Source organism: Penicillium canariense, assembly GCF_028826845.1.
Source record: "Penicillium canariense strain IBT 26290 chromosome Unknown utg000001l_segment0_segment0, whole genome shotgun sequence".
Taxonomy (NCBI): domain Eukaryota; kingdom Fungi; phylum Ascomycota; class Eurotiomycetes; order Eurotiales; family Aspergillaceae; genus Penicillium; species Penicillium canariense.
The window spans coordinates 3,295,780-3,323,702 of NW_026622728.1; the positions used below are offsets into that span (position 1 = coordinate 3,295,780).

The 27,923-nt window shown below is 52.4% G+C and overlaps 10 protein-coding genes across 10 annotated transcripts; 4 read left to right on the plus strand and 6 right to left on the minus strand.

Moving 5' to 3' along the window:
- Positions 1 to 1,943: 1,943 nt before the first annotated feature.
- Positions 1,944 to 3,995, plus strand: N7482_001168 (Aflatoxin biosynthesis regulatory protein; the record flags this gene model as incomplete). Its single annotated transcript, XM_056683293.1, has 1 exon — positions 1,944 to 3,995. One exon carries the CDS (start codon positions 1,944 to 1,946, stop codon positions 3,993 to 3,995), a length of 2,052 nt encoding a protein of 683 aa, XP_056546899.1.
- Positions 3,996 to 4,643: 648 nt separating this feature from the next.
- Positions 4,644 to 6,227, minus strand: erg12 (mevalonate kinase; the record flags this gene model as incomplete). The annotated part of the gene is made up of 1 exon (XM_056683294.1): positions 4,644 to 6,227. The coding sequence occupies one exon, from the start codon at positions 6,225 to 6,227 to the stop codon at positions 4,644 to 4,646; it is 1,584 nt and encodes a 527-aa protein (XP_056546900.1).
- Positions 6,228 to 7,221: 994 nt separating this feature from the next.
- Positions 7,222 to 11,210, minus strand: N7482_001170 (putative cation chloride cotransporter; the record flags this gene model as incomplete). Its single annotated transcript, XM_056683295.1, has 5 exons — positions 7,222 to 9,813; positions 9,866 to 10,031; positions 10,085 to 10,676; positions 10,743 to 10,916; positions 10,973 to 11,210. 5 exons carry the CDS (start codon positions 11,208 to 11,210, stop codon positions 7,222 to 7,224), a joined length of 3,762 nt encoding a protein of 1,253 aa, XP_056546901.1.
- A 472-nt stretch (positions 11,211 to 11,682) lies between these two features.
- On the plus strand, positions 11,683 to 13,987 carry N7482_001171 (putative amino acid transporter; the record flags this gene model as incomplete). Its single annotated transcript, XM_056683296.1, has 2 exons — positions 11,683 to 13,755; positions 13,820 to 13,987. 2 exons carry the CDS (start codon positions 11,683 to 11,685, stop codon positions 13,985 to 13,987), a joined length of 2,241 nt encoding a protein of 746 aa, XP_056546902.1.
- Positions 13,988 to 14,643: 656 nt separating this feature from the next.
- N7482_001172 (pyruvate transporter MPC1) lies at positions 14,644 to 15,407 on the minus strand (the record flags this gene model as incomplete). Its single annotated transcript, XM_056683297.1, has 4 exons — positions 14,644 to 14,710; positions 14,811 to 14,969; positions 15,067 to 15,139; positions 15,335 to 15,407. 4 exons carry the CDS (start codon positions 15,405 to 15,407, stop codon positions 14,644 to 14,646), a joined length of 372 nt encoding a protein of 123 aa, XP_056546903.1.
- Positions 15,408 to 16,688: 1,281 nt separating this feature from the next.
- On the plus strand, positions 16,689 to 17,411 carry N7482_001173 (uncharacterized protein; the record flags this gene model as incomplete). Its single annotated transcript, XM_056683298.1, has 1 exon — positions 16,689 to 17,411. One exon carries the CDS (start codon positions 16,689 to 16,691, stop codon positions 17,409 to 17,411), a length of 723 nt encoding a protein of 240 aa, XP_056546904.1.
- A 3,025-nt stretch (positions 17,412 to 20,436) lies between these two features.
- On the minus strand, positions 20,437 to 21,465 carry N7482_001174 (D-isomer specific 2-hydroxyacid dehydrogenase family protein; the record flags this gene model as incomplete). The annotated part of the gene is made up of 1 exon (XM_056683299.1): positions 20,437 to 21,465. The coding sequence occupies one exon, from the start codon at positions 21,463 to 21,465 to the stop codon at positions 20,437 to 20,439; it is 1,029 nt and encodes a 342-aa protein (XP_056546905.1).
- Positions 21,466 to 22,467: 1,002 nt separating this feature from the next.
- N7482_001175 (small nuclear ribonucleoprotein-associated protein) lies at positions 22,468 to 23,439 on the minus strand (the record flags this gene model as incomplete). Its single annotated transcript, XM_056683300.1, has 6 exons — positions 22,468 to 22,518; positions 22,619 to 22,663; positions 22,722 to 22,808; positions 22,831 to 23,142; positions 23,202 to 23,273; positions 23,413 to 23,439. The coding sequence occupies 6 exons, from the start codon at positions 23,437 to 23,439 to the stop codon at positions 22,468 to 22,470; spliced, it is 594 nt and encodes a 197-aa protein (XP_056546906.1).
- A 364-nt stretch (positions 23,440 to 23,803) lies between these two features.
- Positions 23,804 to 24,489, plus strand: N7482_001176 (60S ribosomal protein uL5; the record flags this gene model as incomplete). The annotated part of the gene is made up of 3 exons (XM_056683301.1): positions 23,804 to 23,806; positions 23,872 to 24,269; positions 24,363 to 24,489. The coding sequence occupies 3 exons, from the start codon at positions 23,804 to 23,806 to the stop codon at positions 24,487 to 24,489; spliced, it is 528 nt and encodes a 175-aa protein (XP_056546907.1).
- Positions 24,490 to 26,543: 2,054 nt separating this feature from the next.
- N7482_001177 (uncharacterized protein) lies at positions 26,544 to 27,067 on the minus strand (the record flags this gene model as incomplete). Its single annotated transcript, XM_056683302.1, has 2 exons — positions 26,544 to 26,807; positions 26,906 to 27,067. 2 exons carry the CDS (start codon positions 27,065 to 27,067, stop codon positions 26,544 to 26,546), a joined length of 426 nt encoding a protein of 141 aa, XP_056546908.1.
- Positions 27,068 to 27,923: the final 856 nt, after the last annotated feature.

A 27,923-nucleotide genomic window follows, 5' to 3' on the forward strand; every position in this document is an offset into this window, starting at 1 on the left:
GGCTGCCAACCAACAATAAACCCACGTGGATAGATTTAGGAGTAGCAAAAAATTACTAAGCTAGGATTTCTAACTAGTCACTAGCCTATCGTAAATTTTCTATATCTAATATTTTCCTCTATTCTTTATAGTTTAGTAGCACGTACGCGCGGCCTGTCTTCTTCTTGTCTTTTCATTTCCTGGATATCACTCAACGCCCAATAGAGACAAATACTTGATTCATGGCCTAGAGCATCAAGCTCGGATTTTTATTTATATCATACTTGCAGTCTTAGGCGCCAGCTTCTTGGAAGGCATAGCCGGCAATAAGCATGACTGCGAGAGGATGAAGTCCAATCAACTTCCACTATTTGCAGAGACTATCAATATTGTGAGAAAATCAAGTTTCGCTAAAAATTTCCATCTATCACCAACACTGCCAGAAGTGACCCACCGCTGAGATAGCAAATAAGCTTGTGATTATGATGGGAAAAGCTTTGCTCGGCTCGTAGGCACAAAAGCTCCATTGAACTATGAAAAGCTCAAAATAGACCGGTGGTGAATAGTAGTTCAGAGAGCCTCCCCTACTTGCCCTTGCTCCGTCATCTTGAGCCTGAGATTAAGATTCTGAAGGCAATAGGAAAGATTGTCTTGGATTTCCTTTTCGTGATATTTTCTTGCGTAGATTGCAATTCTCGATTCCAAACAGCAAACTAAATTAATTCCCCTCTCTTATTTTGACCACCTACCACCATCAGTTTGATCATTACCCAATATGGCTGTGACTACTCTGCCCGGCATGCCCGGGGTTTCCACCTCATGTACCTGGTTCAGCCCCTGGGTGCCTCCACCCGAAGTAAGTGGAGTTCTCCACTAGAACCCAGTCAAGACAAATACCCTCGCTCTAACATTTGTAGCAGCGGACTCTTCTGGCCAGTCAAAATTTGGTCTAGCATCCAGGGAGCTCCCTCTTCCTACATCAAGTAGCAGGCACATTACTATGGGTAGCCTCCATAGGCGTCCCACGCTTCCAGCCACTCGTCTGATCACGGCGAGAGCCTCTTCCACTATAATGGCATCCCACTCTCCAACCATCCTGCAGGCCACGATGGCCAGAAGGGTCTCTAATTGACACCTATCGGTAGTGCCGCTGGTGGATTTGCTGCCCATGAAATGGATGGTGGGAAAGCTCGCAACTGCCGGAAGTGCGGTGCTGGTGCTGTTGGCATGAACATGATTAGCCCCACAAGTCATAAGCTCTATGTACTGTGACATGTGCTCTGCCTTTTTCTTTTTGTTTTGTGGTTATCGGCGGCTCAACGGGATGACCCTGGTCTCTATCTGCGTTTTTCATAGTCTTGTGTTTTTCACGTCTTCCATTTCGAATTCAATCCTATAGAGTTATATTGCATAGAAACTAACTATCTCCATATAGACAAGCATCACCACAAGACCGCTTCCTAGAACAAAACTGTTCGGCTTAATCTCGTTCATCCTGTCTGTGTAAAAGAGATGCTACTTGCAAATGCCCCGGCAACACATCCTCGACGCTGATTGGGCAGCCCGCCCAAAGAGGTAAAAACATCCTGTTATCGCGGCCCCGGGCCAAGAGATAAGCGGCGTCATTTGCGATGCTCCCCGCATGCCAACCCCGACTGAGATCAACTTTGTCCTCCTGTTGTCCGTTCCACGCCATGTCGGATCCTGCTCTTCACGATTCCCTATCGAGCCACCCGTGATGCGACGAGTCAAAAAGTCCCGCAACGGCTGTGCCCGATGTAAGAGTAAACGGGTCAGTGCCGTCTGTGGATCTGTCCGACCCCATTTCCCCATCTGTATCTAACTGCCGGGGCAAACAGGTCAAATGCGGAGAGGAGAAGCCTCACTGTAGCCGCTGCACCCGCCTAGGGGTCCACTGCCCGGGGTATGTCCAGTCCCTGCGCTGGATCACCAAACATGAGCAAATGAGCCCGGGCGCATCGTCCGACGGCAAGGTCGCGAGCCCCGAGACGTCGCCAAAGCCGCCCAAGCAGCCATCGCAGCGGATGGAGGATACGCTGCCGCCTTTGGACGATGGCAATGCTGGCCAATCGCATGATCTGGATCGGTCAGGGCTCGGACTAGATGCGTCAAATGGACTCGACACGCTCTGGGATCTTCCGGGCAATGGATCGCTGCCGGAGTTGACTGATCTATGCCCGCCTTCGCCGATGACGGCGTCAGTATCGGCCTTCTCGCAGCATCGCGACTCTGTATATGATTTTGAAGCATCGGGAGATACGGCAGCGGGTATATCTCATTTGCTAACTCTAATCGGACAATCACAAGGCGAAGGTGAGGGCAGTAGCATATATCGAGGCTTTTCGCCCTCCACGATCGTTCGCAGCTACCCCGCGTCGTCGCCGGCACAACGATCCGCTCCGCGTGATTTTATGTCTATGTCTCGATCTCTGAACAACCCGTCATGGACGCTTATTGAGTACTATTTCAAGGAGGTCGCGGCTCTGTTTTCCAGCTATGACAGTCAGATGAATCCCTTCCGCACCACCGTATCCCGCCTATGGGGCTCATCACTGGCCATGTGCCGCACGATGCAAAGCATGGCCGCAGCAACGCTAGTCAATGATTTCCCGCATTTTGGCCCAATGGGCCGCAAAATGCGCGATGAAGCTGTCGACATCATCACCCGGGAGGCAGTCATGGATGACAAGGCCCTTTTGGCGTTGCTCATGTTGGGCCAGACCGCTAGCTGGCATGACCCGAAAGACCTGGGTATCTCATTTTTCAATTTGCTACGCAAGCAGATCAATCTCATCGCCTCTTCGTCAAACAGTCCGCACTTCGGCTACGCCAAGAGCATCAGTAACAATTACCGCTTTTTCGAGGAGGCGCTTATCTACTGGGAGATGCTGCTCTCATTCGTCACGGACAACGAGTCCATGGTCTTCTCAGATAACTCTAATCCGCGCGCCTCATCTATGGGCGAATCACTCGTTCTTCAACGAGTCCCCCATCCCTGGACGGGTATCGCGCGAGACACTCAGTTCACTGTCCACGAAGTTGGCCGACTAGTCCGCCGCGAGCGCAAACGCATTCGTACACGGCAGTTTACCTCGCAAGACGATATTCTACGTGCGCATATGGCCATTGAGAAGGCCCGTGAGCTGGAAGAGCGCCTCCTGGCCCTTGCCCACCCGTCAGAAGCCGAGATCGTCAGCCCCGGCGACGACGAAACTCCAGTGTGGCACCTCCTCACCATGGCCGAGGTCTACCGTTGCACAGGGCTGATGCAGCTATACCGCGTGTTCCCAGATCTCCTGCTAAACCGCCTCTCAGACCCAGCAGATACAGCTCAATGCCCTGGCGCCGGACCCTCAATGGCCCGCGATCCATTCTTCCCCATCGACCTCGACAGTATGAACATGTCGACCGCATTTAGCGACAAACATGCGAATCCTCCAACAAATAACAACCATAACCAGAACCAGAACCATAGCTCAAACGCTCATCACACACCTTCCTTCACGTCATCCCATCTACACTCCACTTCCACACAAGACCCCAATCCAACCTTATATGACACCTGGCTCACTGAATTCGCCCTCACAACCCTCTCCCGCCTCAAGACTATCCCCATCGAATCCCGTACCCGCTGTCTCCAACCCTTCCTCCTCGTCGCATCATGCAGCGAGCTCCGTCTCCCGAAATCCTCCCCCGACCCCCGCACCCACCCGCAGGACACCTTCGATGCATCCCATCCGCGAAGCGAGGGTGACAGCCTAGCCGAGCCCGGCACCGAGACACCCAGCATCTCAGTGGAAGCCATCGAAGTCTCGCGCACGCGGCGGTTCATCCTCGGTCGTCTGACGTCTTTCTTGCATGTGCTGCCGCCGAAACCGATCAATGTGTGTCTGCGGCTTGTGACGGAAGTTTGGAGACGGATGGATGCGGGGCAGACGGAGGCGTATTGGGTAGATGTGATGATTGAGAAGGGGTGGGAGACGACGATGGGGTGAGGCGTGGGAGGGGTTCGGTGCAACACCCCACAAGCACAGGCCGTCTTCGTATTGCTGAATGCTTCAGACTCGGGCTAGTTTACGAGTTATACCCCACGCGGTTCCTTTTTGCACATATTGGGGATTGGCACATACGATTCACGATATCATGCTATACTACTACCCCCTGCCTCCTGTCTACTAGGCTCATCAAAGACCGTCTTTACCAAGTAGGAATATCATATTATATTGTATCTCAAGCAGCCCATCACTATCCATCTAACACACCTGCGCCTGACGTGCTCATGCCAAAAGAATCCGAGAGGGAAAAATAATGCGAAACACGGAACCAAAAGAATAAGCGAACTGCCCAAGACACTGGCATGTAGACCGGGCGTAGTCCAACAACGCTCGGCTCACGAACAGTGCTCATAAAAGGGGGTGTATCATGCATAGAGTCGAAATGTGTACAGAGAATGGGACATAAACGGTAGAAACAACGGGGAAGGGAATCATGAGGCGTCCATGCCCTCCCGTATCTGGGAAGGTTTTTTAGGGGGGGGGGGGGGGGGGGGAAGACTAAAGGGGGAGGTGTAAATGCAGATGCGGACGATGGCAAAGGAGTGTGAGAGAGATCTAGATGTGATAGATGTCCCGCGAGGCGCATCATTACGTGGCTCGCTTCCAGAACTTCCATCCCTCACGCCTCTCGTGGAACCCAACACCCACAAGCTGCTCAATACCCTCGGGCCCCTCGGCGTTCTCGAACTTCTGCTGGTCAATCTCCTCACCGCCCTGCTCGTCAGAGCCATTACGCACGACTGCAGGCCAGAGGACCCCCACGCCATCGCCGCCAAGGGTAGACTCGTACTTGGTGAAGCCCTCGGTTGCAAGCTTCTGCTCCAGGTCGCGGACGACCTCTTCCTTGGCGTCGGGTCGGAGGAGGGTGATTGCGCAGCCACCGCCGCCGGCCCCGGTCAGCTTCGTCCAGCCAATATCGGCGTAGTCGACGAGCTCGCGGATGCGTTCTAGGCGCGGGTGCGACACACCCAGGGAGACGAGGAAGCCGTGATTGATGCGGATCAGGGTGCCGATGTGCGACAGGGTTCTGTCCGAGGTGCCCTCAAAGTCCGGGTCCTCGAGGAGGCGCTGTGCAGAGCACGTCACATGGTCAATGGCGTCGAGAATGGACTCGGTCACTACGGGATGCGCCTTCTTCAGCTCGCCCACCTTGGCGACCTCGGTCAGGGTGGAGCGAGACTGCCGCGTATCGACCAGGAGCAGTGGCAATTCCGGGAAATTGGGGAGCGAGATAACCGTTGGAGGCTTGGAGTAGTCCGAGCGCTTGAAGATCACGGCCTTGCCGCCCGCGGCCACCGTGTTATCCACCCCGCTGGGGTTTCCATGGATGCAGAGCTCGCCGACGAAGGCCCAGCGATTGATGCGCTCGATCTGGGTCTCAGCCTCCTCGCTGGGTTGGTCGGGGTGCGGCCCGGAGAGGGTGCGGATCTGGAGCAGGAGCGCGGCGCTCAAGCAAACGCAGACACTGGCACTGCTGCCCAAGCCGGCTCCTGTGGGGATGGTGGAGCGGAGGGTGTAGATGGCGCCTGGGCTTTCTGGGGAGCCCAGGGAGAGAAAGAGGTAGAGGAAAGAGGAGGCAGAGCGGATGTGGATTTTCCGCTGTTCCTCGGAGAGGTCCTTGGAGACGGTATCGAGGTGGGGTTGGATAGCGTCGACCAGCTCTGGGTCCAGCTGGGTGACGAGGTCGTAGTAGAACTTCTTCTTGGACGGCTGCTGGAACACATCCCATGGCAGAGTATCGATGTCCCAGGTGTGGCTGAGCCCCAAGTCGCGGAAGTTCAAAGTGACAGTTCGCTGCGATTTGGAGAGTGTCGTGACAAGGAGGTAGGAGCGGAGGGAAATGGCGGCGGCCAAGGCAGCCTTGCCGTGAACCACAGCGTGTTCACCAAACACAATGACTTTGCCTGGTGCAGACACCATGAAGGCGGGCGCCATGGGCGAGGAAGCCTTGCGAGACATATTGGGCCGTAATGGCTTGGTGCTGTCTAGAGTGTGGGAGGATGAGACGCTGCTGTCGGAGGAGTGGTCGAAAGAATTCGGGTCGACGTTGCCATTCACCAGGGAGCGGTCTGGTATATCGAAGTGGGCGACTGGGCGTCGCTGAGTGTGATTGTGACTGTTTGCGCCTCTCACGCTGCCGTTGACTCGACGCGCGCTAGCACTGGCTGACATGGCCGGATTGGAGATTCAGGGGTGGTGGGGGGAGGAGGAGAGTAGCGGAGGAAAGATTGGCTCGCAGTAATGCAAGGGGGCGAAAGAAGAATAATGAGTTCGTTATCAGGACATGGTCTGTCAGGCAGACAACAGACAATGGCAATACAATGGATCTCAATGGTCGAGGAGCCAAGTCGGGGGATATTCAGGCTGCGCCGGGCGTGGAGTGCTCCAATTTACGGAGTAGCAGCGAGCACACTTGCCCTTCCACACCGCGCTGACAGCATTGCTAGCACTGCCAGCACGCTGACCCACTCGTGTACGTCCAATCACAGCCCCCACAATACCCATTGGTCATCGGCCCCCTTCTTTTATTTTCCTTAATTGTCGGGCTGAGGCCATGCGATTTTCTTTTTGGGATGGCGGGTGTGTCGCGTAGCATTACGTTCGCTTAGTCGCGGATTGAGGCGGGCTATGGACCAGAGTTTCCGGTAAGCCGATGCCCGGCAATGAAGCTTTGCTCGGCAGGTATGCTTCTTTCTTATTTTCGGCTCTCAGGCACTTCGGCTACACCGTCACTCGCTGTAGTTCCTCCTCCCGCCCCGCTGATCTTCGGGTGGCGGCTCTGACCTGCAGCAGAGATGCATTGGTTGGAGCATAGCGAGAATGAATAGACTCGGGCGACGTGACAGGCGAGCCAGGGGGGTTTCGTCATGGAACGGTCGTGTGTTGACACTGGACACTGATTCTGGGATCTTCATCTATATACATACAGGTGTGCTGCCGGCGGCATCTCGGAACCAAGGCAATGAAGCACCGGGGAGGCGTCCATGTCCCTGGTAACATCAGCGGGGGTAGCGATAGCCATTAAACTAGGCTTTTGCCCAAAGTCAACTGCCCCTGGTCAACGGCGACGATAGGGAACATAGTATGGACAGTACACAGATTGGGGAACTGGTATTCACTGAATAAGAATGTGCGCTATGTAACAAGTAGACAATCATTATCTCGGTTAGAGATTCATCGTCACAGTCATGCTATTGCTGTGGACCAAGAGACACGGCGGCAGGCCCTGCCACAGCACTTCCAGGTCACTCAGGTACGACGCACAGTCATGTTCACCCTGCGACGTCCCCTCCATTGGAGACGGGAGTGTGGTGAAGACAACAGCCGTCTCACTACTGTGCTGCACTATCAGCTCGTTCAAGATCAGATGCTGCGCTCTGCTAGGGAGATCGTTGAATGACAGCGGGACTGCGGCTGAGCCAGGGAAGCCTGACGCTGGTTGGGTGCTGTGGGCACTGGGAGAAGTCGGCGAGCCGGCAGACGAGCGACGCGCGTATATTGACTCGAGCTTTTGGGAGAAGCGAGGGGGGGAGTTGCTGGCAAACATGATCGATGGGCCTGCGCCCTCGTCGGTGTTCACCTTCGCCTCTGGGATCGGAGAGGAGCTGAAACGGTTGCTGGATGCAGAACGGCTCATGGGGGGGCGAGGGGGAGCGGGCGATTTGCTCTTCGGAGAGGCATTGTCGCTAGAGGTAATTATAGAAGGTGTGGGCGGATGGACGGTTAGTGTGGGGATGGTCGAGGAGCTCGAGCGTGCTTCTGGGCGAGTAGATGGGCTCACTCCCGCGCTGCGATCGTCGCTTTGGGTGCGACCGCCAGCAGGTCGCGAGGGGCCAGGGCTGCTTTCCTTCCCGTGACGACTGCTGGCCATATCCTCATGGACGTTTTCGTCGTCGCGTGCGTCGATCTCTGGGTCACTGGCATAGGGCTCCAGGTCGCTGTCATCGCTGCTGTCACTTGATGAATGGTCCCCGTCATAGTCGACAAACGCATCGAGCAAGCGATGAGTCTGCATGCCCAGATTGACACTTCGCAAGCCCCGGAAACTGGATACAGACTTCCTGCGTCCCTGTATGAGTTTCTTAAGGCCAGTCACTCGTTGCTGCACAGGCCGGTTGTCACTCTCTTGGCTAGCCGGGCCGTGCCAGGTGGGGAGGCGGCCGAGCCGTTGCACATTGTCCCCGGCGTGGTCCTGCTCCGAGGGATTCTGGGGATTGTTGCGAGCTCGAAGGACGCCTTGCCACCACTCCTCGTCTTTCAAAACCTCGTGGACGTGGTCCTGCGAAGCAGTCATCTCCGGGGAAGTCTCGCCGTTAACAATATATCGGTACGCTTTGACATCGCCGCATGCAAGCCAGAAGACGAGGACTTCAGCTTGGATGCGGAGCTTCTCGAGAAGTGCTTCCACTCGCCCTCTCTCGTCATCGACATCAGTTTCGTACTCGACAAATACAGCAACACGCAATCGATAGGTCTTTTTCCACGACGTGACGGTGTTCAAGATGCAGCCCAGCTGCAAAATCAGCGTGTATGTATCGAAATTGGTTGTGAGCACATTTTGCTTGCTTTCACTGTCCGCTCCGATCTCCGCGGACATTTGAATGGGCCACAGGTCGATGTACTTCTTCGTGTGGCGCCCTTTTGGATCTGGTAGTTCCAGATCTTCAAACCCCTTGGCGACCGCAACATTACTACGGAGGTTGAATAGTAGGTCCTCAAGAATCGTGACATAGCTCTGGCAAGTCATCCTCTTGCTTGGCGAGTCGGGTTCGTCGGAGTCTTGATATCTTGAGCCGAAGAGGGACGACCGACGCCTCGACTTTGAAGAGTCTCTCCGGTTGCTGCTAAGAGGGGAAATTGCTTCAGCCAGGGATTGTGTTTCCCTAAATTGGTCCATGATCACTATGTTCGGTCGCATGCCTCCCAGACCAGAGTTGAGTACAACGTTCCGTACTCCCCATTCGACAGTCGGGGAGACGGCAATATTGACGAAAGCTTTGATCCTGGAGTATTCGACCAGCTTTGTCCAAGCGGTGTGCTGCCGTCGGGCCTCTGGAACCGCCGCCGAGAAGTCATCAGTCACGAGCACATGGCCTAGAACAAATAGTGAGCCTTTCTTTAGTGAGTTGCAAAAGGAGACCAGTTTGTACTGGCGGTCCAGATCATCGACAAAGAGCAGAATCTGCGGTCGCCAGAACTTGACATGCTCTTGCTTTAAGCGAAGCAAGTACTTGCGCACCTGGTGATAGATCAGGCTTTGACTGACATCTCCCCAAGCCTTGGGCGGCGAGGAGTAGTGGATGATCAGGAAGAGTATGAGGAGGATGCTGACGCATCCTGCGGCATATAGCCCATCAACAAGGAACATGGTGACCCCGCTGACAAGCGTCCCTGTGGCCGCAGTTTGCCAGTTGAAGTAGTGGAAGGATGGCCTGAAATTAGGTGCAGATCCGATCTTCAGCAGGAAGCAGGCCAAGTTGGTAATCAGAAAAGTCATCAAATAGGTCATCGTCACGAAAGAAGCGATTTGATTGATGTCGAAGAGCATTGTAAGCTGCGCAAAGATGTAAGTGACGATGATAGCATAAATAGGCTCGTCGTTTTTCTTTGTGCCTTGGCCGAAAATGCTGAGTCCGGGGAGCAAGCCGTCGCGGGCAATGGCCTGGAGGAGCTTGGCGGAACCAATGACGCCCATCAGCGCCGAGAAGAGACTGGTCGCGAATTCTCCCATGAGAATGACCGTATCGGAGAAGTTGACCTAATTGTCAATCAGAAGTTGCTTCCATCTGTTCTTAGAGCGAGATCCTTACGATCTGAATGACGTTGACATTGTCGTAGAGCGACTGTCGAGTGATGGAAGCTGCCATGGCCAGAATGACCAGCAAATACGCGATGAAGGTCAGGGCAAGACCGCCAAGGGTTCCCTTAGGAATGGACTTGCTTGGGTTCTTCAAGTCTCCTGACATACTCGCACCGCTAATGAAGGGTCAGTAACTAGTGATGGTCTGTCTATACAAGTGCTCACTTACGCAAAAATACCACCAGTGGATGGGAACAGAATGGCAAACAAATCTTGGAAATTCTCCCGTCCCTTCAATTGGCTTCCCGCGGCACCTTTCGTCAGATGAGGCATCAAGTTCTCCTTCAACGTCTGCCAACTAAGGCCGGTAAACTCAACGTGGTCCACGGCGGAACGAAAAGGCTTCACAAAGACGGCAGAAAGCGGAATGCTAAAAGTTGCAATAAGAAGCAAAACCAAAAGCCCATTGCTGGCTCTCGAAAAAATAGAGCTTCCTGCTAAACAGATGGCTGTGCAGAGAACAAGGATGACTGTTCCCCAGAGGTACTCCCACCAAAAGCCTTCCGGAAGAAAATGAGTCCACGCGCCAGATTTGATTCCAAAGTTTTGGGTGAAACAGTCGATCAGACCGACAGCATTCATGCCGGTGTTGAAGACGTATCCCAGGTAAAAGACCACTCCTATGGAGCCTCCAAACTCGGGTCCCAGGGAACGAGAGATCAAGTAGTATGCACCGCCACCTCGAACAGTGCCATTTGTTGCAATTGCAGAGAGAGACATGGTGGTTACCAAGTTGATCAAGTACGAAAGCGCGAGCAGTCCTATAACCAATCAGCTGCATGCCTGGCATATCGCCGCATTCCAAATAGGACAATCACCTATTATACCGAGCAATCCAGCCTGGCCGAGAATAAAACCAAATCGAAGGAACATCAGGATGCTTAGAACATTCAAAGTTGTGGGTACAAACACGCCAGAGAAGGTGCCAAGCTTCTTCGACTCCTCGAACGAACGATGTCCAGGCTTGTCCTTCTTATCTGCACTGCTGTCATGGAAGGGTCCTGCCGATGAATGGGGCAGTCCTGTCTCTTCGCTTCCCCCGGTCCTTCGCCATGACCTATCTTCTTGTTCCACCATCTGGATAAGCTATGAAGAGGGTTCGCTGGAAACAAATGGCGCTGGTGCTCTGAGGACTCCGTCGGGTTCTCCCCCTGTTGGCGGGTCCAAAGAGTGGGTGGCCAGTGTAACAGTCGGGCTCGGTCACCAGGGGCAGTGTCCCCGGGATCATTGGGATCAAGACGTGCGACATCTTCTTGGGCCGACCGCGTCGAGAAATTCGGGCGTCGGCGAGACATCGCGGGATCTCCGACGTGAAACCGGTAGTAGCGATGAAAGCACTAGGAGGGCATGAGGACGGAGAGCACACCGCCAGGCCCTAATGGGTCCTATTGTGAGGAAGGGCGATAAACAAGGACTCAATGGAAAAAGAAAAAGCAATTGTCGATCTATTGGCGCACAAGAAGCAAGCGCACCACCTGCGTCACCTCGTGTCTCCAATCGGCGAACGGAGATGACGAGCAAGACAAACAGTGCAAATCAGAAGCAACACCTGAGCACCGCGCCCGACGCAATCGGCGACGATCGGCCACAGCCAGCCTCCTCACTCCTCTTGCGTCTGTTTCAGCCACGTCCTGCCTGTCGAACCCGCAAGAAGCTGTAACTCTGGCTATATACCCTTAGGAAATTATTTTGACTCTCACTTCCCATGCTTCTACCCCTGACACCTCTCTGAACACGGAATACCCTGAGACCGGGAGCACTGCAACTATGGCAGATAACGAAAGCTCGTCACTGCATCCGTCCCAATCAGTGCCAATTTCGACGTCGTCGATTCGATCCACATCTCCTGCTCCGGATGGCAGGCAGGCCTCAATAGCCCGTCTGGCATCGCCAGTACCTTCGTCCTTCGGGACGTCGCTATCGTCTCGGCAAGGTCTCTCAACTGGCCGACCGATCAGCACTCCTGTATCGAATGCCGAGCATAATTTCCGAGCTGTCGACAATCCCTCCTCACTTCCCGGCCCGGGTCAGTCCATCATTGCCTCTCAGCTGCAGGAAAGCCTTGGTCGCTCGCCCCCGAGGTTCGGCACGCCCTCACGAATCGCGGGGTCACCCTCGGCACTCCCGCCACTCGACAGTCGACCCGTGGCCTCCCAGTATGGCTCCTTAGACACCAACAACAACCATGGGTATGACACCCCTGGGGCGGGTGCAATTGAAGATCCGGAGGTAGTGAAGAGACATCTCGTCCTCCCGCAAACTGGCTCAGAGCATCGGGAGACAGGCTCCGAACTCGGAACCAGCTATGGCGACGATGAGTTTTCCAGTCTGCAGCTGCAGGGTGGTGATATCACTCGTCAGGTCTACAGGTGGGCAGAGGATGCCGACGCCGCACGGTTTGCTCGCAGCAAGAGTTTCAGCATCAGTCGGCCCGCCCCTGAGGCCGAGACAGAAAATTACCACACCATACAGGTGCCAGGAGGGTTCCGCCGAGACTTCCTGCGGAGATCTGCAGCCAGTCCACAACGTGGGAGTGTGCGAGGATCGAACTCTGGAGTTGCGCCCTCACAGCCTCAGCTTCCGACGTCAAGCTTCCTGGAATTTTTGACGCTATATGGTCACTTTGCGGGCGAGGAGCTGGAAGAGGACGACGAGGTCCTGGGCCCTGATGAGTACTTTTCATCCGATACATGGGATGAACGTGAGGAGCCCAGAGAGGCTGGTGAAGAGGCGGCACTTCTTCAAGGAGAGGGTGCTGGTCGCAGAAAGCGGAAGCACAAGCAGCGTGCCCCTCCAGGAAATACGTCCATCACGGGTGCAGTCATGCTGCTGCTCAAGTCTTTCGTGGGCACGGGAATCTTGTTCTTGCCCCGTGCATTTTTAAACGGCGGCATGCTGTTCAGCAGCATGGTGCTTCTGGGCGTGTCGATCTTGAGTTACTACGCCTTTATCCTGCTGGTCAATACGCGCATGAGGATCGAAGGCTCATTTGGTGACATTGGTGGCATTTTGTTTGGAAAACACATGCGACGCATCATTCTTGGGTCCATTGTGCTGAGCCAATTGGGCTTTGTGGCGGCCTACATTGTCTTTGTGTCGCAGAACTTGCAGGCGTTTGTTCTGGCTGTCAGCAAGTGCAAGAGCTTCATTGATATCAAGTTCATGGTGCTCCTGCAGCTGGTCATTTTCCTGCCTCTCTCCCTGATTCGTGATATCAGCAAGCTCGGGTTCACTGCTCTCATTGCGGATGCCTTCATCCTTCTGGGCCTGCTGTACATCTACTATTACGATGCTCGCACCCTGATTGGCAATGGCGGCATTGCGGACATCAAGGCCTTCAACCCAGCGACTTGGTCTATGTTCATCGGCACAGCCATCTTCACCTACGAGGGTATCGGCCTTATCATTCCCATCCAGGAGTCGATGAAACAACCGCGACGCTTCCCAGGCGTCCTGGCCGGTGTCATGGTCATTATCACCTTGATCTTTCTGTCCGCAGGTGCTCTAAGCTATGCGGCCTACGGGTCTACCACCAAGACTGTCATCCTTCTCAACCTGCCGCAGGATGACAAGTTTGTCAACGTTGTGCAGCTCCTCTACTCGCTTGCCATTCTGCTCAGCACACCCCTGCAGCTCTTCCCCGCCATTCGTATCCTAGAGAACGAGCTGTTTACACGCAGCGGCAAATACAATCCCTACATCAAGTGGAAGAAGAACGTCTTCCGTTTCTTCTTGGTCGTTGTCTGTGCCTTTGTCGCCTGGTGCGGTGCGGATGATTTGGATCGATTTGTTTCGCTGGTCGGAAGTTTTGCTTGTGTTCCCCTGATCTACGTGTACCCGGTAAGTCTCAACGTTTGCCAAGCCGTCGCCAGCCGTTCCTATACTAATCCATGTTCTTCTACAGCCCCTTCTCCATCTCCGAGCATGCGCTCAATCAAGACGTCAGGTCATCGCCGATATTACTCTTGCCACTTTCGGAGTAATTTGCTGTGTTTACACAACCAGCTTGACCCTCCAAAACTGGGTCGCCGATGATGTTCCTCCAAGCCCTGGATACTGCGATTCGCAATGAGCAGCCCGTGTGATGGCTCCAGATTGCATGACTGTTAATCTTATTACTCTTTTCTCTGGGATCTCTCAGCCCTAGCTTTAGCTTGTGGCATATAGCATTGGGTCTTCCGTGTCCTTTTTCTTCTTGTACGCATGGACGGAGAACTACAAATCTTGGCGTTCATGCGGGGTTTTGATAAACTGCCTGTGTATTTGGTGGGTTTCTGCTTTGGGGCGAGCGCTGGCCCATGTTGTATACATATGTGTTGTCCAGGACTTCTGGTGGCCTATCTACTCAGAATTGAACAATTTAGGACATGGCGTCAGTCGGAGAAAAACGCTCTTCAGTCAGGACAATTCTGATCGCATAGTACAAGCAATTCGATCCCATATAGAGTCTATGTACAGTGACTGGAATGAGCTCACCGGGGCCAGCATTGTTCCCGGCGCCACTCCCGTCAAAAGCTCCCCCGCCTCCCCCTCGCACCATGCTTTTCTCCATCCCTGCATGTCTTGTCTAGATATCTCTCTATCCTTCTCTGATCCAAATTGGTCATCAATGATCCCGAACACAAAACTGAAGATGGTAGGGATATAGAGATGCACTGCTGCGAAACGAAGTACAAAGATGCGAGTCAAGATGTTCAATCCAAAGTACAAGGCGGATCCGGTGACTTTTTACGCCTGCGCAGCCTCCGCGCCCTGCTTGGCCTTCTCGGCAAGCTGAGCTTCCCGGCCGCCCCAGCTATAGCACCAAAAAAGAATTAGCATAAGTTATATCGTGAGTCCTGGAAGGAAAGTAGAAGGTCCATTCGGAGCTTTCCGGGGGGAGGAGATCAACGCACTTCCAGTAGTTCAGATAGCGGTAACCCTGGGTAGTCTGGGCGCCGAAGTTGGTCAAGTGGCAGGCGAAGAGGAGGTAGTTCTTGGGGGTGACGGCAAGGGAGTAGCGCATGAAGGTGACGGCGTAGACGACCAAGGCGCCGGTCATAGGGCCGGAGATACTGTGTAGCGGATAGGCATCAGTGCACTGATTCCCTTCCAGATAAACTGCAGAAATAACTAAGACGAAAATGGTGGCATTGACCGAGTTGAACATACATTTCGGGGTCCTTCTGGGTGTCCATCACCGCCGCAATGGGGATACCGAAGTTGGAGACGGGGCCCCAGAAATCTGCGGAGAAACATTGTCAGTGAATACATTCATCAGGCATAGCTTGAGTCCAGTTCTGCAGAACATTCTCAAAGCCGCTACATCACAGCTTTCCTTCCTCTCTCTGCTTTGTGTTGGGAGCAGGTCATTGGCGCAGGCCGATCTCGGTCCGGAAAGTGCGGCGGGAAACTCGGGACGGCTTCAGAAGGTACGTACGGGTTGAGCAGACATAGTCCAGCACCTTGTTGGAGCGGATCTTGGCGTTGATGGCCTTGATAGCAGCAGCCATGGCGAAGTTTTGGGGGGAGACACACGTAGAACTGGGGGCTCGGTGAGGTTGAGGTTGGGGTCTGCGGGCGCGGAATTACTCGATTCAACCGGTGTTCACCGATGGTCACGTGCTCAGTGCTCACTATTGAATGGCTCTTATCTCCGCTGGGCAACTTATATTAGAATGGGAATATGCATCATTGAGTACGCAGAATAGTATTTTGAAGATTATGCCAAACATAGTCTTGCTTTGAGATTCTGGTATGAATTTCTTGAGCGGCTCCTGAGGACTTGGCCGTGTTTGCCGATGACGGCAAGCATCTGGGTCATTTAGGTGGGCCTTCCTTTCGGTGGAACTCTATATTCAGCACTATACCATGCAAATTCCCTATTTTATATTTTCGATCCTAGCAACACTGTTGGTGTTACTTGGAGGCGATTTGCCCACTCATCCCTACCACAGTGCACATATGTAGTCGAAATCACCTTATCATGTCGAGTCGGCAAATATCTGGTCACTCCTCCGTAGTCTTGGTGTAGATACTATTGCAGAGCGTCGGGATATTTTGACTCGTGTGGCTAGAACTCATAGCCTCCGTAGCTTCTTTGAACCTGAAGAAAGGCATTCCACGATAACAACTTCGTATTAGTATATATGTTGTGTGGGATCTCCGCTGAGATAGTCTTGTTATTTGGATTATGTCGAAACATGGAGCAGTGAAGGCCCATACCGTCGCAATTTGAGTCTGCCGGTTGGTTTTTACACAGGAAGGACTATCAGACCTAGTAAAACAAGAAATAACCCCATTGAACTCATGGGGGCTGCCCACAAGACTCGTTAGTGCCTAGCAGTCATAAGGTCCGTCAGGCCTAACATTCGAGCCACTAGGTAAGTTGGCTTCCACGAAGCTGACCAAACGCACTGGTACCTCCAGACTGGGTAATTGATCCCAGGATTCTCTTGAACCGACTAGCACCAACACCGCGTAAGCGGTGTGGCGCAGTGCATAACACCGCAGTGAAGTACATAACGTTAGTTACTCCTCAGGAGGTGACTTACCCCACTTCTCTTCTCTATGCGGCCTCTCACCTGCTTTTCTTCTCCTACCTCGTAAAGGCCTCACCCAAATCAGACCAGGAAGCAAGGTCAATAACAAGGATGAAAAGTGATGGGGAGAAAATGGAGAGGGACCAAGTATCCCTCAAGCGAAGCAGTGCGCTCTCCTTCTCTTCCAACACAAAGGGAGCGTACAATCTCAAAAAGGTGTGAGCTATACTGATATTTCTTTGACGACCAGGAATGGACTTCGAAGACGATCGGTCGACAGATGATGGCTCCGAATACAATGTATTAGATGACACCGAGGAAGAAGAATGGTGGAGGGAAGATGAGAGCGAAGATCTGGATTATGAACAGGACATCGAAGATTACGAGTATACCACCTCCGGTGACACGTCACGAACGCTGAAGATTCGGCTCTTTTGGACCGATGATGACGAGTTCAAGTGGATGAAAAACTTTGTCGCCGAATGCACTTGCGACGGCGTCGCTGTCGCCACCGCTCTGGCTCGGTATATTGACCGAGAGGGTATACGCCCTGAATTCTGGGAACAGATGGAAGAGCCTAGCGAGGAAACGTGCGGCGTGGCCTTCTATGTCTTTGATCGATATGGAACAGTCAAGCCCAAGTATAAGGAGCATCCAGTGCAAAGAGGAACGGGTGTATGGGGAAACGAGCTTGATCATGGCCCTCTTTTCCTAATTGAAAAAGTTCATGTTATAGCACTGGAACTACGTCGGAAAGGGTTGGGGCAGAAAATAGTGTCCTTACTTTTGAACAAAGCCAGACTGTTCTGCCTAGGCAAGAAGGGAGACGGCGAAGACGCAGATCTTATCTACGGTTCTAACGAGGCCTTTAAGCGAGTATGGACTCTATATGCTCTAGTCAGTCCCGGAATACTAACAGCTGATACCGAATCGCGGGTAGTGGGCAAGTCCGCAGAGGAACGCTTGATGATATAGGCTCGAATTCAATCCGGTGCTATTGACTTTTGGCGATCGTGCGGTTTTCGCCGAATCGGAGCATCTCGGTGCTTTATATTCTCGTTCGATCTCCAGTATTAGTCTCGCGCCCTTGCGGCGGCTTCTGATTTCGACCCGCATCGAAGCTATGCAGAAGATCTTGAGAACGAAGAACTCTAAGTTATCTATAAGACAGCTCATTTTACTGATATAAAGAAACTGAAAATGGGACGACTTCGTGACGCGTTGCCGCTACATCATACAACTCTCACTCAGACGGACGAAGAACTCAAAGCATTTTTCGTTACTCATGCTGACGATGAGATTGGCTGGGATCGAGTAACTAACTCTGAAGCCACACTTCTGCATTTAACAGCTTACGAGCGCAAGCCCCTAAGTACAGGGTAGCTACTTAAAAATGTCCACCACGCCGACTCCTAGAAGACGGCCCGTAATATTAACGGGTATACCCCACTCGAAGCATTGCAGGAGAACTTAGAGACAATGCGAACACAAAAGGAAGATGGCTTTGGCGGGGTCTTGAACCGATCAGACCAATTCAAAGGCTACTCCGACGCCGCAGTGTCCTGTCTCTCCTTACTGTTCGGACAGGATGCTTTAGGGCTTAATAAAGTATGCCTCCGATACGGGTGTACATGCGGAGAGTGCGTAGAAGGATTTCTATCCGCCCGAATAAGGAGCTCTCTCATTCTTCAGTGTGAGACTAGGTACGACCTTATGCAGGGGCACATTGATGATGGCGGCTTTTGGATAAAGGACAATGACACCGAACTCGAGCACCTCGATCCTGATGTGCGAAAGAACCTCAAAACCAACGAGTCGCTTCGGAAGGGCTTTGTGAATATTTTCCAAATTGCCTTAGAGTGTCTTAAGGCGAAAAAAGCTCCCACCGCAGAAAATCTCGAGCGGTGCTCTAACAATCGGAGCGAGTGGCCACCAGATACCAAGAACTACCTGCGACGCGCTGGGACGCAGATGGGCTGTCGGGCAGTGCTTCGACACATCTTCGATGCCGCTAAGATAGAAGATGAGGAAACAGGTAATGGAGAGTGTCAACTCACATTGGAGAAGGAATGGTCAGACCTTCCAACTTGCAGAAACGATCATGAGTTTGAATTTGTTGCCAGGGTTTGTGGCTACGCTGGGCTGAATGATTTGATATTTTGATATTTCTGTTCAAAGGAACATGAGTTTGTCATTCTCAATCTCTCCGCTCAGTGCAAGATTGAATCTATGCAGAAGCCATCTTTAGAGTCTTTTACATACAGGCTATCTTATCCCGCAATACATTTTTGGACATAATCAGAGTCCAGAAAGCTGCCCCAAAACTTTTCCGTCCTTCTTACAACAATTTTTGAAGCACGACTTGGTGGCCTTGCTATCTTTCCAACAATGGTAGGTCTCAAAGGTTGTATCGTAGTTATCGAGCCCGCAGTGCTTGCCGCAGGTATAGGTTGGTGCGACCGATCCGACATGAGGATAGTTTTCGCAGAAATAGCATGTGCTGGCCATGGACCCGAGCGGCAGGGCCAAGAAGGCAAAGGTAGTGGCGTAGCTTAGTAGTTTCATGTTGGCTATTGGAACTGGGTGCGTTCAAAAAATAATTAGGCCTCCTGGTATTGTGGACATATACAGGGAGATAGCTAGCAAACCTTGAGAGTAAGAAGATGGGAAATTGTTGTGCGCAGCTTGGTAGGAAATACCCCAACAAAAGGGTATGGGCTTCATTGATCGCGTTTATATAGCTGGCTCTGAACACGATGAGAATTGTGTGCTGCCTCGTATTCAACTCTAGCTGCGTTCGTACTTGAAGCCGGTGCAAATGATAGTCGGCTTGGCGACAGCGGAGAATGAAACTAGTCTGATTCTCCTCGTATTTTCAAGTGTGCTAAACCCAAGTGGACATAATTAAGCGTTGACTGGCACATCACTACTGTTTTTATTAAGAAGTATATTGAGAAGTGCCCAAAAATTCAGGGGAATGTGCCGGAAGTGATTTTTAGTCTTAGTGGTGCAGATCGCGGGCTGCTAGTCAGAACGAAATCGACAGTAGTGCGTTCGAGCACGCCTCCGAAGAGAATAGATAACTCGATCTGGTTTGATTCAAGCCTATCGCCTTAGACCACTCGGCAATACTGCCATGATTAGGGTTAAAAGCAAGAACAGCTTTTTATGTATACATGCTGTAAGTTTTTATTGGGCGGCTTTTCTCGCACACCCCTTTAAAGCCTTTTAAGGTATTTTAGTCCTCTTACATACCATGGTCAACATAGCTAAAATACTAGTTGTTTGGTTAGTTAACTACCTAACGGCCGGAGGATGGCTAAAAGTGCTGGGCAGGTGTGGAATAGTGGTGGTGGAAAATGGTGGGCGGTCAACCAGCACAAGAGACGGGCGGAAGAGCCGTTGTTTTTGGCCTCGATGGCGGTCATTTTCGGTGTCCAAGGATTCTATTTGTAACGATAGCGATCGACTCAGCTTTTGTCAAGAAAGTCTGTTCATGTCTACCCTTAGTAGCGCCTAGCAATCCCTGAAACATTTATCGAAACAGAACCTGGCCAGTTCCAATCACTGTGTGGCTAGCGAAATCCATCTCACCGGCCGCTGTCTCCCACAGGGCGCGGTGGAGCAGGGGTCGGTCTCCACCTCTAGCCCGCCACTACCCACTGAAGACACCCCGCGGAGTGTGAGGAGATAGTCGACAGTCGAGACTGGCCGCATGCATTAATTTCGAAATATGACGGCACGGCGTGATGATCTTTCGCCACTATCCGGCTTTGCTCCTACTAATCTAGCTTGCTGTGCTCTGAGGTTTCTTTACTACCGTTAATGTACATGCGTACCTTCGCACCTCGGATAGCGGACCAACCCAGCGTTACGTCTGGGAGTGTCCTTGCTTTGATTCAAGAGTTAGCGGGAGAGTGCCATGAATCCCGAGTCTAGTTTCTAGTTCGATCGTAAATCTTTAGGTGACTGTTCCGCGTCCGCGTCCGCGTCCCGGTGTCTATACCAATTCCTGACATTTGACTTCATTGGCCACGTCACCAGTATACCAGCTCTCAACATTTGATTTGACAAGAGCCTGGATGTTGGTCAGAGTCTGTTCCGCATACCATGCCAAATGAGGGGTCAGGATCAAATTTAGCCCCTGCGCTTCTGCACTGAGCAACGGAGAATCCGCTCGGCCGGTGGGTTCAATCGCGAAGACGTCCGTGGCAGCTCCTGATATCCGACCACTTTTCAGAGCAGCCAGGAGGGCCGCTTCGTTGACTATGCCACCCCTAGACACGTTTATAAGCAGGGCCTGTGGAGGCATCATATGCAACTCAGCCGTCGAAATCAAATCGAACGTCTCGGGAGTTCGTGGCAGACATAAAACCAGAACAGTAGACGTCTTCAAAACGTCTTCGAACGATGTCCGGTTATTTCGAGGGGAACCGCCCTTTCGTTCAGCGACTAGAACGGACATACCCAGTCCCTCTGCCATTCGGGCAATTCGTTTCCCCAACGCACCAAATCCAATGATCCCCACCGTTTCATCACGGCATGACAGGGGTGCCTTCCTGTCTGCCATCTGGAGCCGCTCTCGTAAAGAACCTTTGACTTTCCATTCCGTATCGGAGGCCGGCGGCGGCAGGATAGAAGTGGTAGCCTGGGTCAGAGCCAATAATTTCCGTCGGGTTGCGAAGTACATTCCTATCGCATGCTCACTGACGCTTTCGAGATTAGCTCCCGGACAATTGCACACAACAATCCCACGGGCATTGGCAGCAGCTTTGTCGATGTGATCTGTGCCTGTGCCCATCGCCACGACAAGCCGGAGTCTTGGTGTGAGATCTGGGCTAAATTCTCGGGCTGAAAGCCTGATGGTCGTGGTAATAATGACGGTGGCATCTTTTATTCTCTCTGCCAGCTCTGACGCAGAAGTCCAATTATGCACCGTGAGCGTGTGGGGGATATCAAAAGTCGGTATGGGACAATGTATGGCCTCAATGGCGACAATGTGAGGGGGTGTGTTTGCGACAGCCATCATGTCAGAATGTGGACCAAAATGGGGCGTTAGGGATCGGGCAAGGAAAGACAATGAGCCCCAGCGCGCACTTGCCTTTTTGTACGGAGGAAAGCCGATTCCGCTCTCGGTTAGGCCGGCAGTCGTTATTTGCTTACACTTGCAGCCCGTCAGCTTGCCAACAGCCCCTACGGCATGATAAGAGGAGATATGGAACTATTGTGACCAAATGATTCATATATATCATTAAAAACAGTAGACGACGAAGTGCTCAAGACAGGCAATCTTGAGTGTCGCAAATCAAGTGGCTATGTTGATGGAAAAACTTCTTGGGTAGTGACCCACTTAAATCACGTGAACTGTGACTACACTGCATGTGCTTGGTTTAGTCGGCGGAACTGTTTTCATTTCAATGGCAAAATTGGGAGGTACAGAGTCAATCTACCGATCCTGTCTTCCACAACCTGAGATACCTAGGCATCTGTTTTAATTGCATCATATGGTGACAGGGAGCAGGGAAGATGATTTTTGGTAGATTTTTATCTGCCGGGAATTTAGGCTCTACAAACTTTTGCACCTGCTTAGGAATTGTCCGATATATATAATGAAGACACCAACCTTACAATCTCCGATTGTACCTTCCTTTCAATGGAACCTACCTAGGAGCTTTAATCGGACAACACAGCTTTATGAAACCTAGAATATGTATTGCATTTTGCGACAAGAGGGTCGTAGGGGTTTAGGTAGCTAGCATTATTTTTGGTACTGAATGCAAATCTCAAAAGGATTTTTCGGGGTTGGTTTTCCAATCCTTGCTTGAAACGACCTCCATCCGCATGCGCCGCAACGCCTTGCCCGGTAAATGGGCTAATCTAGCCTGTACGCGTGATGATATCCTGCGCTGGAAGCGAGGACCGTATCCTGCCTAACCTCAAACGGTCTCTCTCTTTTCCCTTGTCCTGCATGAAAACAAATCTTCGAGGATTTTGAAACATCAAAGGCCCTTCTCGAAATAGACCAATCCATTTATCGACCGGGGAAACCGGGCGGCGGGTAGCCCCGTCCCTGGGGCGGGGGCTGGAAGCCAGGAGGAGGTTGGAAAGCGCCCGCTGTGGAAACGCGATGTTAGCCTGAGAAAATGCGGACATGGCAAGTGCAGAAGAAAGGGAGGCCTTACGAGGAGCGCCTTGGGGAGCGAAGCCAGGAGGAGGAGCGAAGCCAGCTAAAAGAGGAAGTCATTAGGTTCCATGCATACAAGGCAACAAGGTCCATTGACTTACGAGGTCCACCAGGGGGTCCTCCACGACCAGGGAAGCCAGGAGGCGGCGCACCAGGGAAACCACCAGGTGGGAAGCCTCCAAAGCCACCTGGAGGAGGCGGGCCACCAACACCAGCAGCGGGACCACCAAGTCCAATGGGCAGGCCACGACCAGCGGGCTTGCTGATACCGGGACCGGCAGCGAGAGTCGCGGCGGCGCCAGCGACGCCAGGCCCGGCAGCGCCGAGACGCGCAGATGGATCGGCGGGAGGAGGGCCGTCAACGGAGCAAGAGACAACCTGGGTACCGCGAACGATAGTAAGACCAAGAGTACGCTTCTCCTCTGCTTCGACCAATGGGGTGTTTGAGGGACCGGCAGCGGGCTTCGACTTCCGCTTGGTGCGACGGAACTCTTCTGTGTCGGCAAGAACGAGGTTCATGTGCTGTATAGAAAACCAAAGGGTTAGTCTAGTGAATCACATGGCGGCAGAGTGCGACGAACCTTATCAAAAGCCAGCATTTGGCCGGTCATCTGTCGACCATCGTTAAGGGTTACCCTCATCCGATAGTTGATCTAGGAGATATGTTAGGATTGATCAATGGGATAGATAGTGTCTGTTCACAGGCACTCACGAGGTTTTGCTAGATATCAGAGGTTAGCGACAGCCATTGACTCCTCAGTCGGGGATTGCACAGAGGACCGAGAGACTTACCATCTTGCCCTGCTTGTTGGCGGCCATGGTAGGCAAGAAGAGCGCGCACGTATGCGACCTCGGGAACCAAAAAATGAAAAAGACAGCAACTATGCTCTCTTCACGGGGGAGGAATCTAGCAAAACGCGGGATCCTTGGGTTAAGCTTAGCTCTTTGATGCCAGGCTCAAGTTCTCCCGTCCCGCAGGATATCCGATGACTCAGCAATAAAACAGCACGTGACACATGGCGGATTAAGTTCCTGACATAAGCGCCAAGCCCTGATGGAAGCCCTCTCGCTTCCCAGTTCCCGTGACTCGGCTCCCGTGACCGCCGCCCACACAAACCGCTTTTGTGCTTTTCGAAGATTCCTCCATCTCGTCGCCAACCACATTCACGCCACACCAGTCGCCATGGTATGTTACCACCACAACCAATCCACCCCCTCAATCGCACATCGACAATTCTAACAAGCATGCAGTCGGACGCCAAGGACAAGACCGCAAACCCCATGCGCGAGCTGCGCATTCAGAAGCTCGTTCTGAACATCTCCGTCGGCGAGTCTGGTGATAGACTCACCCGTGCCGCCAAGGTGCTCGAGCAGCTCAGCGGTCAGACTCCCGTCTACTCCAAGGCCCGCTACACCGTCCGTACCTTCGGTATCCGCCGTAACGAGAAGATCGCCGTCCACGTCACCGTCCGTGGCCCCAAGGCCGAGGAGATCCTCGAGCGTGGCCTCAAGGTCAAGGAGTACGAGCTCCGCAAGCGCAACTTCTCCGAGACTGGCAACTTCGGCTTCGGTATCTCCGAGCACATCGATCTGGGCATCAAGTACGACCCCGGTATTGGTATCTACGGCATGGACTTCTTCTGCTGCATGTAAGTGCTTGGTTCCGGAACAAGAGATACCCCTCCCCCCCCCAGGGAAAGCCTCCCACTATGGAACACCATTGACAATATCGTTCTTTTCAGGACCCGCCCCGGTGAGCGTGTCGCCAAGCGCCGTCGCTGCAAGTCCTCCATCGGTATCAACCACAAGATCTCCGAGTCCGAGACCATGAAGTGGTTCAAGAACCGCTTCGACGGTATTGTCCGGTAAATGGCGAGCGAGATGTGAGGAAGCGGGGACGGCCGGTTGAAAATGTGATTTACGATGCATCGAAGGGAGCCAAAAAATTTTCTCCGCCTGAAAAAAGAAAACAAAAATCAGCCCAAGACGGACCCGTCGATCCAACCGGCCGGGCTCCTGATCTTTGCGTCGGATATGGTGTTCTGAACTCTTTTTTTATTCTCTCACGGCAACCAGGATAGGCGTGTTAGAGACATGAATCTACTACCACCTTGCAAAAAATTGCGTCCCCCTCTTCACAATGAAGGCTGCACGAAAGGTGTTGTTCTCCGCATAACCATTGCTGAAAGGGCTGGCTGGCACTGGACTTGCTGTCTTGATGTCTTGCCATGACTCGGTTGACTTGGTCTAACGACCTCGTCAAAGAGTTGGTCGCTCTTCCCTCACTTGTGAAGGCGAAGAGTATACCGTTATCTGGCCTCTCTGTCTGTTGCTGTCTACACCTGGTGCCGCTCTTCCGCGTAGCTGTAGATCTTGTAGCTCGTAGCCACCTTCCACGACCTAGGAGAATTGCTACTTCCCCAGGTTTCGTCTCATTGGACCAAGCTGGAACGATTACCTTATCCGGTATGGAGATAGAGAGACATGCACACCATTATCGGTAAATGAACTTGCTAATAGTTCATTTCCATATGCTGTACTTGTTCCAGGATCCCTTCATCGTTCCCCATGTCATTTTGCCTCAGTCCCGCATCGTGCCCAATGAGGCTTTGAGAGATCAGGACTGGGCGATTCCTTGCGGAGGAAGTTCTCCCGGGATTCCCAAGTCTGAGGGCATCTCCAAAACGCTCTAGACCTAGACACCTTGTGAGTATATCAAACTACTTCACTCACATAGAGCCATCAACTTTCCTCAATCCTGAGAAATTCCGACCAGAGCGGTGATTTGAGGCCCATAAAAGCGGGCTTCCATTCAGCAAATACTGTTGTCATTTTTTTAAGGAAACAGGCAAGCTATAGGTATGAAGTATATTATACTAACAATTTATAATTTTTTTTTATATTGTTTTTTATATTTTTCTTTATCTTTTATGACATTTGATCACTGTACGTGATTTCTTATCACACTTGGATCCAAATGCTCATGGGTTATCAATTTCCCCATATGCCCCAATGCCTTCTCCACTTGCTCGTGCATTCCGATGCTTTACTATGAAATTATATAACACAAGGAAGAGAATCTTCAGGTTGGGCGCGACTTGGGTGCTTCATATCCAAAAGATGCTCCTATCGCGTTGAGCCACAGGTCATACGAGTTTATGCTACTGAGAGAACTAGAAAGAAAGGGAAGCGTGAAGGAAACTCCTGTGATGTAGGTAGTCGCACCATTTTAGTGTACATTAAGGTGATGTGCAGGGGGTCGGGGGAGGCGTGCGACTCTCACCAGGGTAGATTGACGCCATACCAATTGACCGGATGTGGCAATGCCATGAGCTTTATGTAAAGGCCAGGTGCGTGGCTGCCCATTCAGCTTATAAAGTCTTTCTTGTTATATCATCCAGCCTTGTAATTGTGCGATCCCAGCCCTTAAATCGGAAATTACCGGCGGGACGGGACCATAAGTTACCAAGCTTGGTGGACCCAAACGATCCATCCAAGTTAGGGCAATCGAAGGCTCAAAGATGTCCGACAGTATCGCCGAGGAAATTTGGGATCATGGGGCAGGTTGTGATGCAGAAGCCCCTCCAGCTCAATTGCTCCCGACCTAGCAATATGGTCTCAATAAACGTAGCTCTCGTGTCGAATGGATCATATCTAGAACGAGGAAAGAGGAAAGGAAAGAGGAAAGAGGAAAGAGGAAAGAGGAAAGAGGAAAGAGGAAAAAGAAAAGCGAAAGAACACGGGCCCGGATACACAATATGCAATTCATATTCATGATTTCTCATTTTGCTTTGGAACGAGAATACCTGAATATACCACTTTACAGAAGAACAGAAGAATAGAAAGAAGAAAGCACACAGCAAAACAGGCATCAAAATCATAAAGCCCGAATCCGATCACAATCTGTCCTCCAACATATCTACTTATTTACTTCCCCGCGTATACCCATCCCACAACTTCGAAAAGACTCCACCCTTCTGCTGCTGATCAGTCCAGCTCGCGCGGCGCGCCGCCATGCTAGGATCCGAAGATTCGCGCTTCTGCGTGCGCAGGTTAGAGAATAGGCCCGCGCCCGAGCCTGAGCTCCCGCTTGAGCGGCGGCGCTCGTTGACGGAGGGAGTTTGGGGGGAGTCGGCGGATTGGTTGGCGGTGCCGCTGCTGGCTGAGGAGGTGGAGCCGGCGGAGTCCTGCGGGTGTTAGAATATGCAAGCTATGAGAGGCGGAGGCAGGCAGAGAAGAGGAACATGGAGGTGGGTATAGGGGATCGGGCACAGTAGGGACATACCCGTCTACTGGCAGCGTTGGCCATCATCTCGGGGGTCAGCGCCCAGGCAGCGCGGGACGCGGGAGCTTTGGAGCCGCCATTCATCCAGACGTTGGTTTGCTGGTAGCGGTCGCCGGGGGTGCCGTGCCAGTGGCGTTTAGGACTCTCGGGACTGTCTGACATGTTGGCGATTTCGAAGAGTGCACAGTCCGTACTAGATGGTGTTGGTCCTAGGAGTGTAGGACGTGGTCTTGATATCGATATAAAGATTAGTGGGTGACGCTCAGTGTGGTTCAAAGACGGGATGATGGTGATTGTGGGAATGAGATATTTGGGTCCGAGGTCTAGATAGTCTCTCTTTTGTACGTCGGAGGCTGGGATGGATAGGCTGAGTCGAGGACGTCATTCGAGGGAAGGGCGGGATGCGGATGTGCGACCCGTGGGTGGCCGATGATACAAAGGAGATGTACCGTACTGCAGGGGAACGGGAGGGTTGGTGAGGAATGGAATATAATTGCAGATACGTACGTTGTGTTTGATCTATCGCGTTTGAATGGTATGACTATAGCACCGTGACGGGAGTGGGGTTTAGGAGTTTAGAACGAGGGGAAGGAGCCGCTTTATGTGAACTAGGGTCGCTGTCGCGTGTTACGGGCAAGCTTCCTCGCGGTGATTTGTCATTGCCTGCTTGGCCATCCGCTCGTCCTGGTTGACTCTATTCAGCGGCCTGTCGGGTGCTGTTAAGGGCAGTGATTGGTGGCGAGGTGGTTCGTGGGGATAGCAGTTAGCCATGGTGCTATACTAGACGCCCTGCGTAGAACTAGGGGGGCCGACTAAGCTTGAAGGCTCCGGGCCAGTCGCGGATTAGCTCTTGATCCACGGACACGCAACCACTGTCTCAGATGGAGCCGGAGACATTCAAGTACATCGGCGTCATCGTGTTGATAATGGCAGGGGAGGTACCCACAAGTGGAAAGGCTGCGGCTTGACGTAAGAAGAAATGCGGGGAAAGCTCGACGGCAAATCAGTCCAGCATGTA